Source organism: Ictalurus furcatus, chromosome 25 (assembly GCF_023375685.1).
Source record: "Ictalurus furcatus strain D&B chromosome 25, Billie_1.0, whole genome shotgun sequence".
Classification (NCBI taxonomy): domain Eukaryota; kingdom Metazoa; phylum Chordata; class Actinopteri; order Siluriformes; family Ictaluridae; genus Ictalurus; species Ictalurus furcatus.
This window is the reverse complement of record NC_071279.1, coordinates 16,609,670-16,626,377: the sequence shown is the minus strand read 5'-3', so window position 1 is coordinate 16,626,377 and position 16,708 is coordinate 16,609,670. Positions and strand designations below refer to the sequence as shown.

At 42.1% G+C, this 16,708-nt stretch overlaps 2 protein-coding genes across 2 annotated transcripts; both read left to right on the top strand.

Annotated features, from left to right (window-relative positions):
* The first annotated feature begins 1,977 nt into the window (after positions 1 to 1,977).
* On the top strand, positions 1,978 to 3,944 carry LOC128601603 (nephrocan-like). The gene is made up of 2 exons (XM_053614909.1): positions 1,978 to 2,702; positions 3,174 to 3,944. Exons 1-2 carry the CDS (start codon positions 1,978 to 1,980, stop codon positions 3,574 to 3,576), a joined length of 1,128 nt encoding a protein of 375 aa, XP_053470884.1. The 3' UTR covers positions 3,577 to 3,944.
* Positions 3,945 to 5,062: 1,118 nt separating this feature from the next.
* On the top strand, positions 5,063 to 14,567 carry nus1 (NUS1 dehydrodolichyl diphosphate synthase subunit). The gene is made up of 5 exons (XM_053614359.1): positions 5,063 to 5,628; positions 8,699 to 8,827; positions 9,765 to 9,917; positions 11,291 to 11,390; positions 13,366 to 14,567. The coding sequence occupies exons 1-5, from the start codon at positions 5,262 to 5,264 to the stop codon at positions 13,454 to 13,456; spliced, it is 840 nt and encodes a 279-aa protein (XP_053470334.1). The 5' UTR covers positions 5,063 to 5,261; the 3' UTR covers positions 13,457 to 14,567.
* The last annotated feature ends 2,141 nt before the right edge of the window (positions 14,568 to 16,708 follow it).

The window sequence follows — 16,708 nt, the reverse complement described above, 5'->3', positions numbered from 1 at the left end:
CCTCAGCAATCTCCAGGCTGAATCCTCCAGTTGATGAGAGCTCCTTCCAGAGGTAGGGCATACAGATGGATCAGGCAGGTCCGGAGAGCAGAAAGGGTCAGGATCAGTGGCATCTCCATAAAATCATGTGTGGCTCGACACTGGCATTACAGTACGTGCACATACAGTACTTTTGCTATGCTTAATAGTTGATATAGTAAATATGGTAAATATTCTTCTCGTTGTTTGTTTTTTAATTGTAATTACATGGTTGTTATTTGGTTGATAGTCAACTCGGATCTTTTACTTATGCCATTACAAACAGAGCAGCTCGTTGTGACTGTACAGCATATACATTATTCGCAAACGTTTTAGTGCCTCCTTTAACTACAGAAAATATTCCACTGAACTCCTCATCACATCATTTTATGAACATTATCCAACACTTCAAATTTTACATGCATTATTGAAATGTGTATGATAATATTTAATAATAAATCATTTGAAAAAAAAAATGTATTTTCTTAATCCATCTAACCAAATACTCATACATTATACGAAATGAACACACGACACTGTACATTGAAAACGGATACAAATAGAGATATGAATAGGATGTGCAGTACACAGTTTATTTTCCATCTGAGTGAGACTAGTGGTGTGCATCAGGACTGGGATCCCAAGCGAGTAGGATGCTTTTTACTTTCATGCAAACGTGAACGAGTGGTCAGATATGAAGCTCAAATAAAGACCAACCTCATCAACATCTTTAGTAACTGCCTGGTCAGGGTCATGGTGGTTTAAATTAGGCTACTAATTATTGTTGTTTTTTTTATTTTGGGGAAAAAGAACCAGTAAAATATCACTGGTAGGTACAAACAATAATAATAATTGCATCAGCTGTGCGCATCAGTGTTTTCCAGTGTTTCCAGGGGCATAGCTGTAGGGTTAATATTTTAAACGTCTGGTTTAAATCCATATACAGATACAGATTTTTGGAGATGGTGATGTTGACATTGTGTTGACGCTTAAGCCATCTCTGGTGATCTTACATTTACCGCATTTGGATGCGGCTTTTATCCAAAGTGACTTACAATCGAGAGAGGATACAGCTGAGCAGTCATGGGCTAAAAGACTTGCTCAAGGGCCCAACAATGGCAGCTTGGTTGTGCTGGGATTTGACCTCATGACCTTCCAATCCATAGCTCCATGCTTAAGAAAAATCACTGAGCCCTAGTTGCCTCAGACCTGCAGCTGCTAAGTGCATGCCAAATAACATAACTTCCAAAACTTTACACCTCTTCATTTAGGGTGAAGAAATGAAAAGTTCGGTACGAAAGGAGGACAAGGAGCCAAAGGACACGTGGGAACCAATATTTTCTCTTAGAAAATTCAGAAGAACCTCCTTAAGGTTTCTTCATTTTGCCACATGCTTTCAGAATGTGCAGTTTGTAACGTGTACAAACTATTTCGACCTCTGTCGTTACGAATCCTCTCATTGTAAAGCTAAAGTAACAGTTACAGGTCTAAAAGGGTTCATCCTTCTGAAACAAAGCTTTCCTTTTCAGAAAAGGTTCTGAGGAGAACCCAATAAGAAAGCCAGAACCATTAACCATCCAAAAAATCTTTGAGGAACTACTTTTAAGAGTGTACAGTACCTTGGAGAACCTTTGATTAGCAACATTGTCTTGTCTTATGCAGTGTCTGAATTTGTTCTCTATTCACAATAAAGTGTATTATTTGGGATGCAGCCATTTTGTATTGTTGTCTCAATACCCAAAATTACAAACTCTGAATTTAAAACTTGTTTTTTCATCTTAGGGTAGAGAATTGTCGGGCTTGCCAGGTCTTGAGGAAGTCATCCTGTCATCATGTGGAGTAGAGCAGGTCGACGCCAACACATTCAGGGCACAGAAGCATTTAAAATCTTTGGATCTCCAGAAGAACAAGCTGCGCCACCTCCCTCGTGGTCTTCCCTCCAGCCTCGAGATCCTCCACATGGGTCACAACCGGATCCATGTGCTGCAGGAGTCTGCTCTGCAAGGCCTGAAGCGACTTCATGTGCTAAATCTGCAGAATAACATGATTACCACAGTGCGTGCCAACATCCTCTCAGCACTGCTAAAGCTGGAGTTTCTCTATCTGGATGGTAATAAAATTGAGACCTTACAGGGGAGTCTCAGGTTGCCCGTGCTGAATTTGTTTAGTCTGGCGAATAATAAGATCTCATCAGTCCCATCAGCTTTCTTCGCATCATTGGGCCTTCTAAAGACTTTAGACTTGTCCTCAAACCTTCTCACCAAAGTTCCTCACAATCTCCCACAAGCCCTGATTCACCTGAACCTGGACAGAAACCAGATCAGATCGTTAAAAAGCCGTGATCTGGCCCAACTGTGTGACCTAACGACTCTGTCTGCATGCCACAACAGACTGGTGTCTGTAGACGGCGGTCTTCGGCTGCCCAATCTCACCGTGTTGGAGTTGGCAGGTAACCAGCTGAGACTGCTGCCCAGCAGGCTGTCGACTAAACTTGAGAAGGTGGACTGTGGGCAGAATCAGATACAGGAAGTGACCCATCAGCAGCTGTCTGGTCTGAGGCACCTGAAACATCTCTTTCTGGAGAACAACACCATCCGACAGTTTGAACCCAATGCTCTGAGGGACTGTGTTCACCTCACCAACCTGGCTCTGGAGCAGAACCTCCTCTCCACCATCCCACATGGGTCAGTTCGTTTCATTATCTAGACCAGAGGTGTGCAATCTTATCCAGAAAGGGCCAGAGTGGGTGCAGGTTTTCATTCCAGCCAAGCAGAAGCCCCACAGAGCCACATGGGGTCGTTAGCTTGCTAATTTATAGAGGGAGAAAAGGAAAGAGCATACGTGAGACTCATTATTGGTTTAGTTGCAGGTGTACATGTGTAGAAAATTAAAGCTGAACACTACTGAGTGTAATGGCAGGATGTTCAGGATGATCAGATTGTGAATAAGAGTCCTTCAGTGAACAGAGTACAGTCTTTATGATTATAGCAGCAGCTCTTAGGTCTATCTACAGGATCCAGGTGCAGGTTTAAACCCTAAAGCAAGAGTGATACTCAGACATACACTGTTGTTGGTTAGTGCAAATTTTTACAGAATCCACCCAACATCATGTCGTCTATCACTGACCTTTGTGCTGACCTCTGTGCCCTCTCTAGGCTCCCTGAATCACTAGTACGCCTGGATCTGAAAGGTAACCACATTACCACAATTCAGGACCGCGCCCTGAAGCCCCTCAAGCGGCTTCGAGTGCTGAATCTGCGCAACAACCGGCTCTCCTCGCTGCCTGCCATGAACCTTCTGCCCAGACTGAGGACTCTATACCTAGAGGGAAACCTGTGGAACTGCACATGCGAGCTCCTCAAGGTCAAAAGAGCGCTGCTGGCTCGGGATGTGGATATGAGCACAGAATTATGCACTGAACCTGTCCATTCATCACTGGACATTTGGCAAGCATACATCATGGCCCAAGAGACGTGTGAGGAGCAGAACAGAGACTTCTTACAAGAGAGCCACACAGTAAACACAGACAATGAGGAGTACGATGACTATGACTTTTAATATGAAGAATAAAAACAGAAAGTTCAGTAAATGTTAGAATTACAATGTGCAGTTCACTTTTTATACAGTACAGGGATTTTTTCCCCGTCATTATGTATCAGAGTGTATGTAATGCATTTTTAGTGTGTTATTCTTTTGTTATTATTCTAAAGTCTAGACTGTAGATTGACCAGGTTTAAGACTTCATCTACAGTAACACATTGAACCACCAGAGGACGCCACAGATCTTATTACTGTAACTCTACTTAAATTCTTTTTTTTTCTACGCATGATTCCACATTACATTACTAAATAAATAATTTTGTACATTTTGTTATATCATGTATACATTATTTGGTGTTCTGTTTTATATTGGCCCTTCTGTTATTTACTTCTTTACCTTACATTCTTATGAATAAATGGAAAATGTTTAAATCTTGCTCTTTATATCTTCATAAAAAATATCATGTGACTTTATATTAAATTATCAGTGTATGAGCAAAGTAAACGCCTGTTGTTAGTATAAGCACTTATAATAACATTGTTGTTAATGTTGTTAGTAGTAGCTGTTGTTGTTATTATTATTATTATTATTATTATTATTATTATTATTATTACTACTACTATTATTACTACTATTATTAGGGCGCATGGTGGCTTAGTGGTTAGCACGTTCACCTCACACCTCTAGGGTCATGGCCCTGTGTGTGTGGAGTTTGCATGTTTCTCCCCGTGCTGTGGGGGTTCCCTCCGGGTACTCGGGTTTCCTCCGACAGTCCAAAGACTTGCGTGGTAGGCTGATTGGCATGTCCAAAGTGTCCGTAGTGTATGAATGGGTGTGTGAGTGTGTATGTGATTGTGCCCTGCGATGGACTGGCACCCTGTCCAGGGTGTACCCCGCCTTGTGCCCGATGCTCCCTGGGATAGGCTCCAGGTTCCCCATGTACCTGTAGGATAAGTGGTATAAAAGATGGATGGATTATTATTAGTAGTAGTTGTTTTATTATTATTATTATTATTAGTAGTAGTAGTAGTAGTAGTAGTAGTAGTAGTAGTAGTTGTTGTTGTTGTTGTTATTAGTAGTAGTAGCTGCTGTTGTTGTTATTATTATTATTATTATTATTATTATTATTATTATTTAGTAGTAGTAGTTGTTGTTGTTTTTTATTATGAGTTTTTCCCACCGTCCATCCTCTATAAGATTTAAGCCCATATTAAACAAATAGGCCTAGTAGATCTAAATATATTTGTAGATATATTTAAGGCTATTATTATTATTATTATTATTATTGTTTCTTTTAGTAGTAGAAGAAGAAGAGTAGCTGTTAGTTGGTTAGCGTGTGGTTTCTGCTTAAAGGCACAGCTACAATCTCGTATTTAAAAAAAAAAAAAAAATCTGACTGTCTCATTTAAAGAATCAGGAAGCTTTCCTCTTGCCTTCTTTTCTCGCCTCGAGACTTGAATTTCCGGTGGTTGACCAATCAGAGCGCTACGCGTGACTCGGCGAGTTCAAAGTGTAAAGGTTTAACAAAATGGCGGCCGGCAGTTTGAGGTGTTGGCAGTAACCGAATGGCTCGTTACCGGCTCGATTAGCGCTCGCTGCTTATTAAACACCGACTTCAGCAATGCAGGGTTCTTCGAAATATAATTAGGGAATTTAAAACTGCTATGATTATTATTATTATATATATTTTTACTATTTAACTATGGCATTAGTGTATGAGTTGGTGTGGCGAGTCTTGCACGTACTCCTCCAGCTTCAGCGCGCGGCGGTGTCCTGGTTCCAAGCGCGCGCGTGGAAGCGCACCTGGCTGCTATGGAGACGAGCCGCGGCTGCCGTGCTGCTCCCGTTAGCGCTCGGCTTTGCTAATCAGAAGAAGCTCGGAGCCGCAGCGGGGAAGCGACCGATACGACGGTGTCGGGTGCTGACGGACGGGAAGGCTCTGGAGAAGCTGCCGCTGCACGTCGGGCTGCTGGTCGCGGAGGAGGAGGCGCAGTACACCGACATCGCTAACGTGGTGGTGTGGTGTATGGCGCTGGGCATCTCTTATGTCAGCGTGTATGATAACGAAGGTAAAAAAAATTACAAAAGAAGGAAAGAAAAGTGCTTTGTATTAATACTGTAGTAGATAATAAGTAGTAAGAAGAAATTAACGAGAGAAGTGGGCCGCATCCTAAACTGCTCAGTATTCCCTCTATAGGTGCACTAATTTTAATATGGAGTCAAAGCTGTTGCGCCCTACATAGTGGACTAGCTGTTCGATTTGAGACGCGGCCCGTGTCTGAGGCGGTCAGGTGCTCTGTTTGTCATCACACTTCTTCTTTTGGGTTTTTCCAGATTTTTCTCAGCAAGCAACACTTTGTCAGCATTATGACATTCTCTAGGGGAACTGAAGAAAATAATAAATTATAATAATAACAATAACATCTACCACTACTACAGTAATATTAATACATAAAAAATTCATAGCAAAACTTAATATCAATCTGTGTCCTGTTTGGAGCCTTCATCTGTTTGATATTTTCACTTAATGATAATCTAGTCTTTAAAATGTGACTGTTTTATGATAACGTAGGCGCTCCAGGGTCCTTGGTTTGACCCTGAGCTCGGGTTAACGTCTGTGTGGACTTTCACATGTTCCTCTATGGGTTTCCTCCGGAGGTAGATTGGCTACGTTAGATTGGTCGTAGGTGTGGGTTTGTCTATGTACAAACTGCCATCCGACCCAATTCAGGGTGTTTTCCTACCTCGTTCCCGGGCGGGATCGTCTCGGGATCCATCACGGTCCATCCTGACTAGGATAAATAGCTTACTGAAGATGAATGATGATGTTGTGATACTTGTCTAATGAAATAAGAACATGACCACTCACACACGCACGCATTTAATCGGATGCGTCTAATATGACGTGAATGTTTGTTTATTCGTACGACGACTTTGCCAAGGTAAATGTTATTAAACTTTCAAACACAGATTGGTCAATAAAAGTCCCTCAACTGTCAGAATCGTCAGAAACATGTAGGTAATTATGAGCTTGTGACTTTACACCTCGACGTCATGCTATAAACGGGCATGAACAAATACAACCGGAATGATGACCGGTGTACGAGATAACGCAAAAATAAAATCTGATAAAATTGTGGAGGAACTGGACTCACATAAACAGAAACGTGTGTTTGTTACAACCCCAATTCCGAAAAAAGTTGGGACGCTGTGTAAAATGTAAATAAAAACAATGCAGTGATTTTTGCAAATCTCATAAAACCCGTACATTATTCACAATAGAACATTGAAAACACATTAAACGTTTAAACTGAGGAAACGTAGCGTTTTAAGGGGAATATAAAGTATTTTTGAATTTGATGGCAGCAACCGAAAAAGTCAGGATGGGGGCAACAAAAGACTGGCAAGATAAGCGTTACTAAAAAGAAACAGCTGGAGGTTAATTGGGAACAGGTCAGTAAGATGATATAGATGATATAAAAAGAGTATCTTAGAGTATCTTGGAATGTACAGCTTGCACATCTGGAAAGGCATCATCAATGCTGAAAGGTATATACAGGTTTTAGAGCAACATCTGCTTCCGTCCAGATTCCATCCCATCTTTACTTCTGAGAGCCTCTGCCTCTCTAAAATACTCTTTTTATTCCCAATCATCTTACTGACCTGTTCCCAATTAACCTAATTAGTTGCAAAATATTCCTCCAGCTGTTTCTTTTTATTAACACTTACTTTTCCAGCCTTTCGTTGCCCCCGTCCCAACTTTTTTTCGAGACGTGTTGCGGCCATCAAATTCAAAATCACCTTAATGTTTTCTTAAAATGAAGGTACATTTCCTCAGTTTAAACATTTTGATATGTTTTCCATGTTCGTTTGTGGAAAAACATCTTGGTTTGTGAGATGAGATTTGCAAATCATTGCCTTCTGTTTTTATTTACATTTCTCACAGCGTCCCAACTTTTTCGGCATTGGGGTTGCAGAATGGATTGTATTACAGTGCGTGGAGTGATTACACCACATTCACCGTGTTGTTTTGGGATTCATGGCGAGCTATATCTGTTAGGTTAATTTGGCAGAAAATGTTTAATCCGTTGTTAAACACGTGAAGCAGCTTTTGCTGACCCGTCTCCATCCGTAAACCTGTTTACGCTGGCAGCTTGTAAACGTTTTATTGCCCTTTGAATCATAGAGTAGGAAGTGCAGAGCTGTAGCTGCCAGCGTGTCCAGGTACTTGGGTTGAAACCCATTCGAGACACAGCACTGAGAGGGTGTGTTCTTATTGCAAACCAAACTCGGATATGGGTTTTATTTATTTATTTATTTATTTATTTATTATAAATTTTCAGATGTCCAGTTTGGTTGAACCTGTTCACTTCCGGGTTTGATGTATCGAGATGCTTTTCCGTTCACGGCATGCTTATCGAGTTACTGTAGCCTTCCTGTTCTCGCAGAACTGGATGTTTTTTGTTTTCCGCACCATTCTGCGTAATCTGTAGAGACTGGTGTGTGTGTGAGAGAGAGAGACTTTTGATGCCACGGTCAAAGTCACTGAGATCGCGCTTTTTTTTAACTTCTTTTGGATATCTGATGCGAACTGAATTAACTGAAGCTCTTGATCCGTATCTGCATGGTTTTCTAAATTCTGCTGCTGCTACGTGATTGGCTGATTGGATTATTACACGAATGAGCAGTTGAACTCAATTCAGTTTCATATGTATAGCACTTTTAACGATGGAAATTGCCACAAAACAGCTTTACAGAAATCTGGATGTAGAAATAGTGCTCAGTTTGGGAATATTTCGACATGCTGTGTGTGTGTGTGTGTGTGTGTGTGTGTGTGTGTTCAGGGTTGAACTGCAGCCTGGATTTAACTTGAGATTAAGCAATTCAAAATTTAACAAGCCCAGCTCTGATGCCAGAAGCAGAGACAGGAACCGGCACACTGGCTGAGGGAATAGTGTATGTGCGTGCGTGTGTGTGTGTGTGTGTGTTAAAACCCGATGGCTCCTAAACCGGCTTATCTCCTTTCAGTGGCTGAAAGATGACTGAGCGCCTCCCCGCATAGTGTCCGTTCTTCTGTGATCTTGAATGGGTGCTTTAGGACTTTTGTCTTACAGCACCGACCTCGCCTTTGTTCTTCAGGTGTGTTCAGGAGGAACAACTCCAGACTGACGGAGGAGATCATCAAGCAGCAGAAGGAGCTCCTGGGCTCGGAAAGCTGCAAGTACTCGGCGGAGTTCCTGAATAATGGCACAGATGCACAGGAACAAGGTGAGTCCCAACACCCAAAATCACTCGAACAGGTTCCACCTGAAAAGCTCGCCACAGACTCGCCTCAAGCATCATTCCTCAAACGGTTTCTTTCCAACATACCAGGCCACAAAATACCAGAACCGACGGGCGTGTCCGTGAAAATCGTTCAAACGGTCGCTTTGATTCTTTCAGCGTCCTTTCGCGAGTCATTGTTGTATCTGAATGATGTGGCTGGGAATCTCAATAGAGGGAAAATCAGCTATGCTTTCCACTCCTCCCCATTAATCAGAGTCACACTAGCCAATCACGTGTGCTCACGTGTACAGAATAATGCTGTTTAGATCCCACCTCCTATAATGGCTGTCCTAAAGGAACCTCCTAGATAATGAGTTTGAAATGGGTAGCCATATGTATCTCAGGTCTAATCCTCTCGATTTAATAGTTGTCTTAAACGGTGGTCAAGCTGAACAAAACTCGAGAAGATGAAAAAGTGATTCGGTTCTAGTAGCACCGTGTGAGATCTTGGGAATAAACTTGAACCGCACGAAAACGATAAAGCAAAGAGGGCAAACTACGGTCTCCTTTCTAAAAAGAAACGTAGCAACCGTTAATAAAATAACGGTCTAACAGGATACGTTTTTAAAATGTTGTTTCCTATTCACAGTCAGGGCGAAACTAGAACTAGCTCGCTCGGAAACCATTTTGTTCCCTCTGAAATTCTGTGCGGGAAATCGCAGAGCAAAGTTTTGACATGTATTTTAAAAACGGATGCAAAATAAGCGAAGAGTCTGACGTTCACGAGTCCTACTGTGCTGTATGTAATGTAGATTGTTTAATTAAATGTCTTTAATGAGATCTGTTTCACTAAAAGAAATTGGATACTATGTTTAATAATGGTGACTCAGTGATGTGTGTGTGTGTGTGTGTGTGTGTGTGTGTGTGTGTGTATGTGTAGTGTCATGGTGCCAGACGGTGGTAAAGGTCTTGTCTCCGGGTGATGGGAAGCTCAGTATCGTGCGAGCGGCGCAGCAGCTGTGTAAGGCCGTGGAACAGAAAGAGAGCACATCCAAAGACATCACCGTCTCCGTGCTGGACTCCTTACTGCGAGGTGAGAGGTCACTACACAGCAACGTGTTTCAACTGAAATACACACAACCGTGTCAGGTTCTAGTTCCTACGGGTTCTGATGCTGATCTGAAGATCTTTGTTGAGCATGACGATGATATTGGTTTAAGTTGAGCAAGAAGCAGCGGTACCATAACGACGAGGAGCGTGTTAGTCGAGTCGGAGTGTTTATAGCTTAGAGCGTTGTGCGGGTGTTGTTTTTTTAAGGTTTTTTTTACATGTACACTTTCTGCATCCTCATTGAACATCTGGTGAATATTAAAAGCTGTTAAGGCTTTGGGGTACTGATCGGAAGGTTGAGAGTTCCTGAAGCTTCCTTGAGTAAGAGCCTCAACCCTCACCTGCTCAGTTGTATCCTGTCTACACCAGAGGTCGAGCGATTCATCGGTTTTGCTGATTTATCCGCACCGATAACCGATCGCTGGAACGATCGGTTATCGGCAAAAATCCAGTGTCCGAGTGTGTTTCCCGTTTGCGGCGTGACTGTGAGGGGTCTGCCGTCATTATACCGTACGAGAGCAGCCTCTAGAGGCGAAATAAAAACTATCGCTGACCAATTTTGTCATGTTATTTGAAGTGTTTTTAATTCATTTTGGCTGTCTCTATTTGTATTCCTTATTTGGAGGGTTACTTTTTGGTTCCGTTTGGCTGTATTTCTTTTATTTACTTTAATATTTATTAAAGTAAATAAAAACACACACACAGATTCTGATGGCGAAAATAATCAGACACAAAGGTTTTACATGGCTAATATTCTTCTATTTGGCAGAACGTTATTCGCCTCGTTCAATCGGACGGGAATTTCATTCAAATTGGCCAAATCGATTGAGCTCTCACTAGGATTATTAACAGATCATGTCGACACTACCAGTAGAGTTTTTTTTTTTGGGGGGGGGGGGGCGCATATGTACAGTATCTGCTGCTGTGATGAAGTTTGTAACTGCTGCAGATTCATTTCCATTCACATTTACCTCACGCTTTCATCCAGATGGTCTTACGATACAGACAGGATACAGCCGAGCGGACGAGGCATAACGCTCTTGCTGAAGGACAAAACAGTGTGACAGCTTAGTGACATCAGAGTTTGACCTCGCGACCTTTCGACTTTCCCAGCAGCCCAGTGCCATAAGCGCTAACACTGACGCTATCCAGAAGATGCTTTTCTTGCCTAGAGAAGCACCAGCAGATGTTCAATGCTCTCTCGCCGTCCCTCTCTGACCCTGCAGCTGCGCAGCCGTCGTGTTGAAGAAGACTCTGTGATCATCTGCGTGTAGGACAGAGCTCCTACTGCTGCTAATTCTCCATCTCACCCATAGATTTACTCATTTTTAATTTCTTTTTTCCCTCCCCCCCCAGAGTCAAAGAACATCCCCGACCCCGAGCTGGTGCTGAAGTTCGGCCCAGTGGAGAGCACGCTTGGCTTCCTGCCCTGGCACATCAGATTAACAGAGTTCATGTGAGTATCGCTCAAAGAGCACGGGTAAACCCAAACCGACCGTACTCTTGCGTCTATTTCTAGAAAGGCTTTCATTTTTACATCCGTTATTAATAATAAAGCACTGTTTATAAAGTATACGCGTCCTAGAAATTGGATTTAATAAAATACAGTGCAAACATTAAATTCAGTTGGGATTTATTTGTTCAACAAGGAATCAAATATTAGGAAAATATCAGTTAATAAATGTTACCCTTGTGAAATCATATTTAAGTGACGTTATATTATACCCTGATATAAAGTTTTAGCCATTACTAGGTGGCACTTTTATGATATTTATATTTTAACTTGGAGGAACGGGTTTGATCCCTACGCTCACGCCCCCAATCCTCCCTACTTAGTCGGATTAGTCTGATAACTCCATCTGTGTGTTCACGGGGAGTGTGTTTTTCCTCATGCAATAAGCACAGTGTGATTACGTTCAGGTGCTTATTTCTTTGTTTAGTGTTTATCATTTACTGAATTAAATTTCTTCTATCTTCAGTAGCGGTGCATAAACTCTGTACGTAATAACGAATCCGTTTAGCGGTCAGGTTACAGTTTTAATAGATTCTACAAAAAGACAAAAAGGAGGCTATAACGAGTCGTTTACTGATTTGTCACGTGCTGAGCTTTGTAAAAACACAGATGAAGCCTATCGAGACTTTTCTTTTCTAAGGAATTGTTAAGGCTTCTTATTTTGCTCAGTGCGTCTTATTTCTAAACCATAACATTGCAGGCGTTTCCCTGAATGTCCACTTGATGGCGATGTATCACCTTTTTTTTTTTTTCTTCTGGATCTCGTATAGCATCCTTTATTTTTCACTTCCGGGATCGATATGGACCTCAACGTCCAAGTCTATGTACGTTTATAGTTCCTGATGGTGTATTTCCAAACCCTAAACAGTGCAGACATGCAAAAAAAAAAAAAAGTGTAGATATCCAGTCATTAGAGACTCGAAACAAATGGTCTCCTTGTCCTTAATATCCGTGCTGGTCCATCCTCCTTAGTGCAGCTCACATTTCATATCCTTTTTAGGATACAGTTAATGACATTAATAATACACCAGGAGCATTAAATATAGAAATGTTATTTGGGGAAATAGTGTGGGGGTTTTTATGTGTGTGAAGAATCAGTAGAACACTACATGCAAGGCGTAGAGTGTGTGTAGAGGGATTAGAGGAGCTACGCTCTCCCTTTCTTTCAGGGGAGAAAAAAAAACATCTGTCTTATTTTTTTCTGTTAAGAAATGACTTAAAGTGGATATTTTAAAGTGGCTTAATGGCTTAATATTCTCCCCGTGCTTTGGGGGTTTCCTCCGGGTACTCAGGTTTCCTCCCCCAGTATAAAGACATGCGTTGTAGGCTGATTAGCATTTCCAAACTGAGATGGGTTGGCACCTTGTCCAGGGTGTCCCCTGTCTTGTGCTCCAAGTTCCCCCGTGACCCTGAGTACCATAAGCGGTATGGAAAACGGAAGGATATTGTTATCTTTCTTGGCGTCAAAAACAACAGCATCACTGGCAGGCGTAAGAAAGAAGAGAAAATAAGGCACGTGTATGAAGAAGCGACGCTGGGGCTGATTTCTTTGTAGCTCACGCTTCTCCACGAAATAACGTCCAGCGGGGCTCATTTATTCGAGTCCACGTCCCTGACACACATTTTATACAGTAGCAGTTGTAATAAAGGAGCGAGTAGAAGTAAATAGATTAAGCGAACTTAATCCAGTCAAAGTATAAATTACATGAAGGGACAAAAGACAAAACTGGAAGTTGATGGACAGCTTTTCTTCTTCTTTTCTGCCTTACACGCTAATCTAGATTGAAACAGTTGACTTCAACAGAAATTAGGAAGCCTATCTCGTTGTCTTTCTGTACGGGTGTGTAATAGTTTTATTTCTAACGATGAAACTCGACCATTACGATTACTGATGGAAGTCTGTCTGTCTTCCGTGCAGCTCCTTGCCTTCCCACAAAGACGTCTCTTACGACGACTTCCTCTGCGCTCTTCGGCGTTACTCAACCTGCGAGCAGCGACTGGGCAAGTGAGCGAGGCCTCCAAAAAACCTGAACTGAAGAAATCCGAGAGAGAGAGAGATGCCCTCTCTTTTTCTCTCTCGCTCTCTCTCTCTCTCTCTCTCTCTCGCGCTCTCTTATGTTTACAAAACACGCAGCTGAGCCTCAGCATCCCAACGGCGCATCAGCATCTCTCCTTCACAACACACGGCCCGGTTCTGACCCTGTACACCAAGGCTCTGTGTGAGTGAATGAGTAAGTGTGTGTGTGTGTGTGTGTGTGTGTGAGAGAGAGAGAGAGAGAGAGAGAGCACGCCTGCCCTGCTGCTGTGTGTACACAGAGCAGAACGTCCATTCATCCGTGAGCGGCTCCAGAGATGCGGTTAGCAATATGGTGTAAGTTTCAGTATCACACTTCGTCCTGTTTTGTCCTCGTGGTGTGTGTGTGTGTGTGTGTGTGTGTGAGTGTAGCGTGGGCCGCTGAGTCAGCCAGCACCGTGCACTGACAAACAGGAACTTTACGATGGGAAAAGCAGTCAAACGTCACAACATCTCAGCAGCATGCATTACAAGGAAACTCATTAATGACTTGGAACCGATCCGCTGCAGTCGGAGCGAATCGGGAACGAACGACACGAGCGCGTGGACCAGAGGGAGCATGTGAAGTGTTTTAAATGGAAACGTGCGCATGCTTGCTTGCGTGTGTGTGTGTGTGTGTGTGTGTGTTGTACTGTGTGTGTGTGTGTGTGTGTGTGTGTGTTCAGGCCACTGATTGTACAAAAAATTAAAACTTGACTTTGATTTACAATTGATAGCAAAATTGTTTATGATCATATACTGTACTGTTTTGTTTGTTTGTTTGTTTGTTTTTTAATTCAGTCACGTTTCACGTTAATTCTCCGTCCAACCTCGTACTTCGTAAATAAGTTCATTTTTTTAAAAATAAATTAAGCACATGCCTATTAGGTGTGGGTGATATGGCAAAAATATATAATGTTAAAGTAGGAACACTATAAAAATAAATAAATAACTAAATCCAGCAGCCCCATATGAGATACTGTAAGTCAAGCGTGTTTTTTTTTTTTTTTTTTTTTATGTATAATGAATGAGATATAAAAAAATTTTTTTTTTAAAAAACACAACAAGCAGAAACATTTTAACATCCAGACTTGTTACTGGAAGTAACACTAAAGAGTTGGTGGTTGTAAGAGTATTCATGCTATCCACACCTGTATCACTTTACGGCGTCGTCATATCGCCCGCTCCTAATCCGCAAACCCGAGAGACAAACCCGAAGACGTGGACGTGAACGTGGATCGGCTGTGTTGTGGAAAGACCCTGCACAGAATTTTACACCGTACTGCTAACCTCAGAGGCTCACAGACAAACGAGTATCTTACTATTTGTTTGGAGAAGTCTTAAACCGAGCAGTGTATTTATTCCTTCACTGTATACTCATTGTATACGAGGGTTGATGTAATAGTATCCAGTGTGAACGCTTAATAAATGTTACTGAAAACCTAAACACAGCTTGAGTTCTGGGTTATTACTACAGCAAGCGAAGTACTGTTTGGAGGCTACAGCCTGGAGATTGCTGAGGATGGTAGCGCTTGAAGTACCATGGAAATGGTTTTGGACCTCAATTCCACATGGACGTCCTCGCTGTGGTTGCTGGGACTACGGTTGCTACGACGACTGTTATTACAACATGCAGTTTTACACTCGGGTCTCCTTTAGTGAACAGTGGAACAGACTTCATGTTTAAACCATAACGAACTCTCTATTACTTTCACACTATCCGTTGTTCCCCAGATGAGGACGGGTTCCCTTCTGAGTCTGGTTCCTCTCAAGGTTTCTTCCTCATATCATCTCAGGGAGTTTTTCCCTCACCACCGTCACCACCGGCTCGCTCGATAGGGATAAATCCACACACTTAAAATCTCTATCCTGTGTTTATATGTTTCTGTAAAGCTGCAATACACATAACATTGAATTGAATACTGTTAAACACTGTAGAAATGATCTCGTATTTCTTATTAGAAGATTACGAGACGCCAGATCTGAGATTGTTAAACCCAGACATGTTGATTCATTTCACGCTTGAAGTAGTCTTCTTCTATTGGCAGAAGATGAAGCTAATTTTAACGTGTTTATTTTTTTAGAAAGACGCTAAATGATCAGCAAATTGAAAATGTAGAACTTAAAAATAATAAAACGTGTCTTGAAATATGTGTAGTAATGTTATATTTGGTTTATTGTAATCCTATAATAGGAGATAGTGCATACATTTGTCTGTATTCAAGATATTTTCACTCGCTAAGATGTGTGGGGGTTTTTGTTTTTTTGTTTTTGCAGTGGAAGAACATTTGAATAAAATGAAATCTAACTAAAATGTTGCACAATGTGTTCGTGGACAGGTGGGGTTTATCGGTCCGTACAGGATTTCAGAGACGTTTTTTGAGATCGTTGCGGTCAAAACCGCTTTATTTTGCTGTGTCCTTTTTTCAAAAATGTGCGATGCGACTTGCGAGAGTTCATTTGTGCTGTTTTTTTTCTTTCTTTCTTTGTTTTTTTCAGAAAACCACCCGAATTGGCAAAATCGCAACTTCGTGAAACCGTTTCGCGTGCTCTTCCGCAGTGGTGTTTGTTGGTAAACGAGACCTTTTAGATGTACCCGTGTTTGACGCACGGGAATTGAAGAGGGCTTCGGATGAACGCGTGTCCTGATGACGTCTCAACGACGCGTCTCGGACAGAATCTGCGGTCGTTTTGAAAAATTGCGAGCTTCTCCGACTATTGCGGAGTTTACTTGGTTTTTCTGGTTGCGCTCAATCTTCAGACGACTTGTAGAGCGCTTTTATCGATAGAGATTGCCACAAAGCAGCTTTACAGACATCAGACTACATCAGATTTTGATCCATAATGCACAATCCAGATGTGACCGCGGTGAGGAAATAAACCTTGAGTGGAACCAGACTCAAAAGGCAGACGAAGGATAGTACGGTGGTGGCTTCACGGTTAAGGCACTGGGTTACTGGTCGGAAGGTCGGGGGTTCAAGCCCCAGCACTGCCAAGCTACCACTGTTGGGCCCTTGAGCAAGGCCCTTAACCCTCTCTGCTCCAGGGGGCGCTGTATCATGGCTGACCCTGCACTCTGACCCCATCTTCCTAACATGCTGGGATATGCGAAGAAAATAATTTCGCTGTAATGTACATGAGATCAATCAAGACTCGTTATCATTAAATCATTACACCAGCAGTGCTGAATGCTCGATTCTGATTGGTC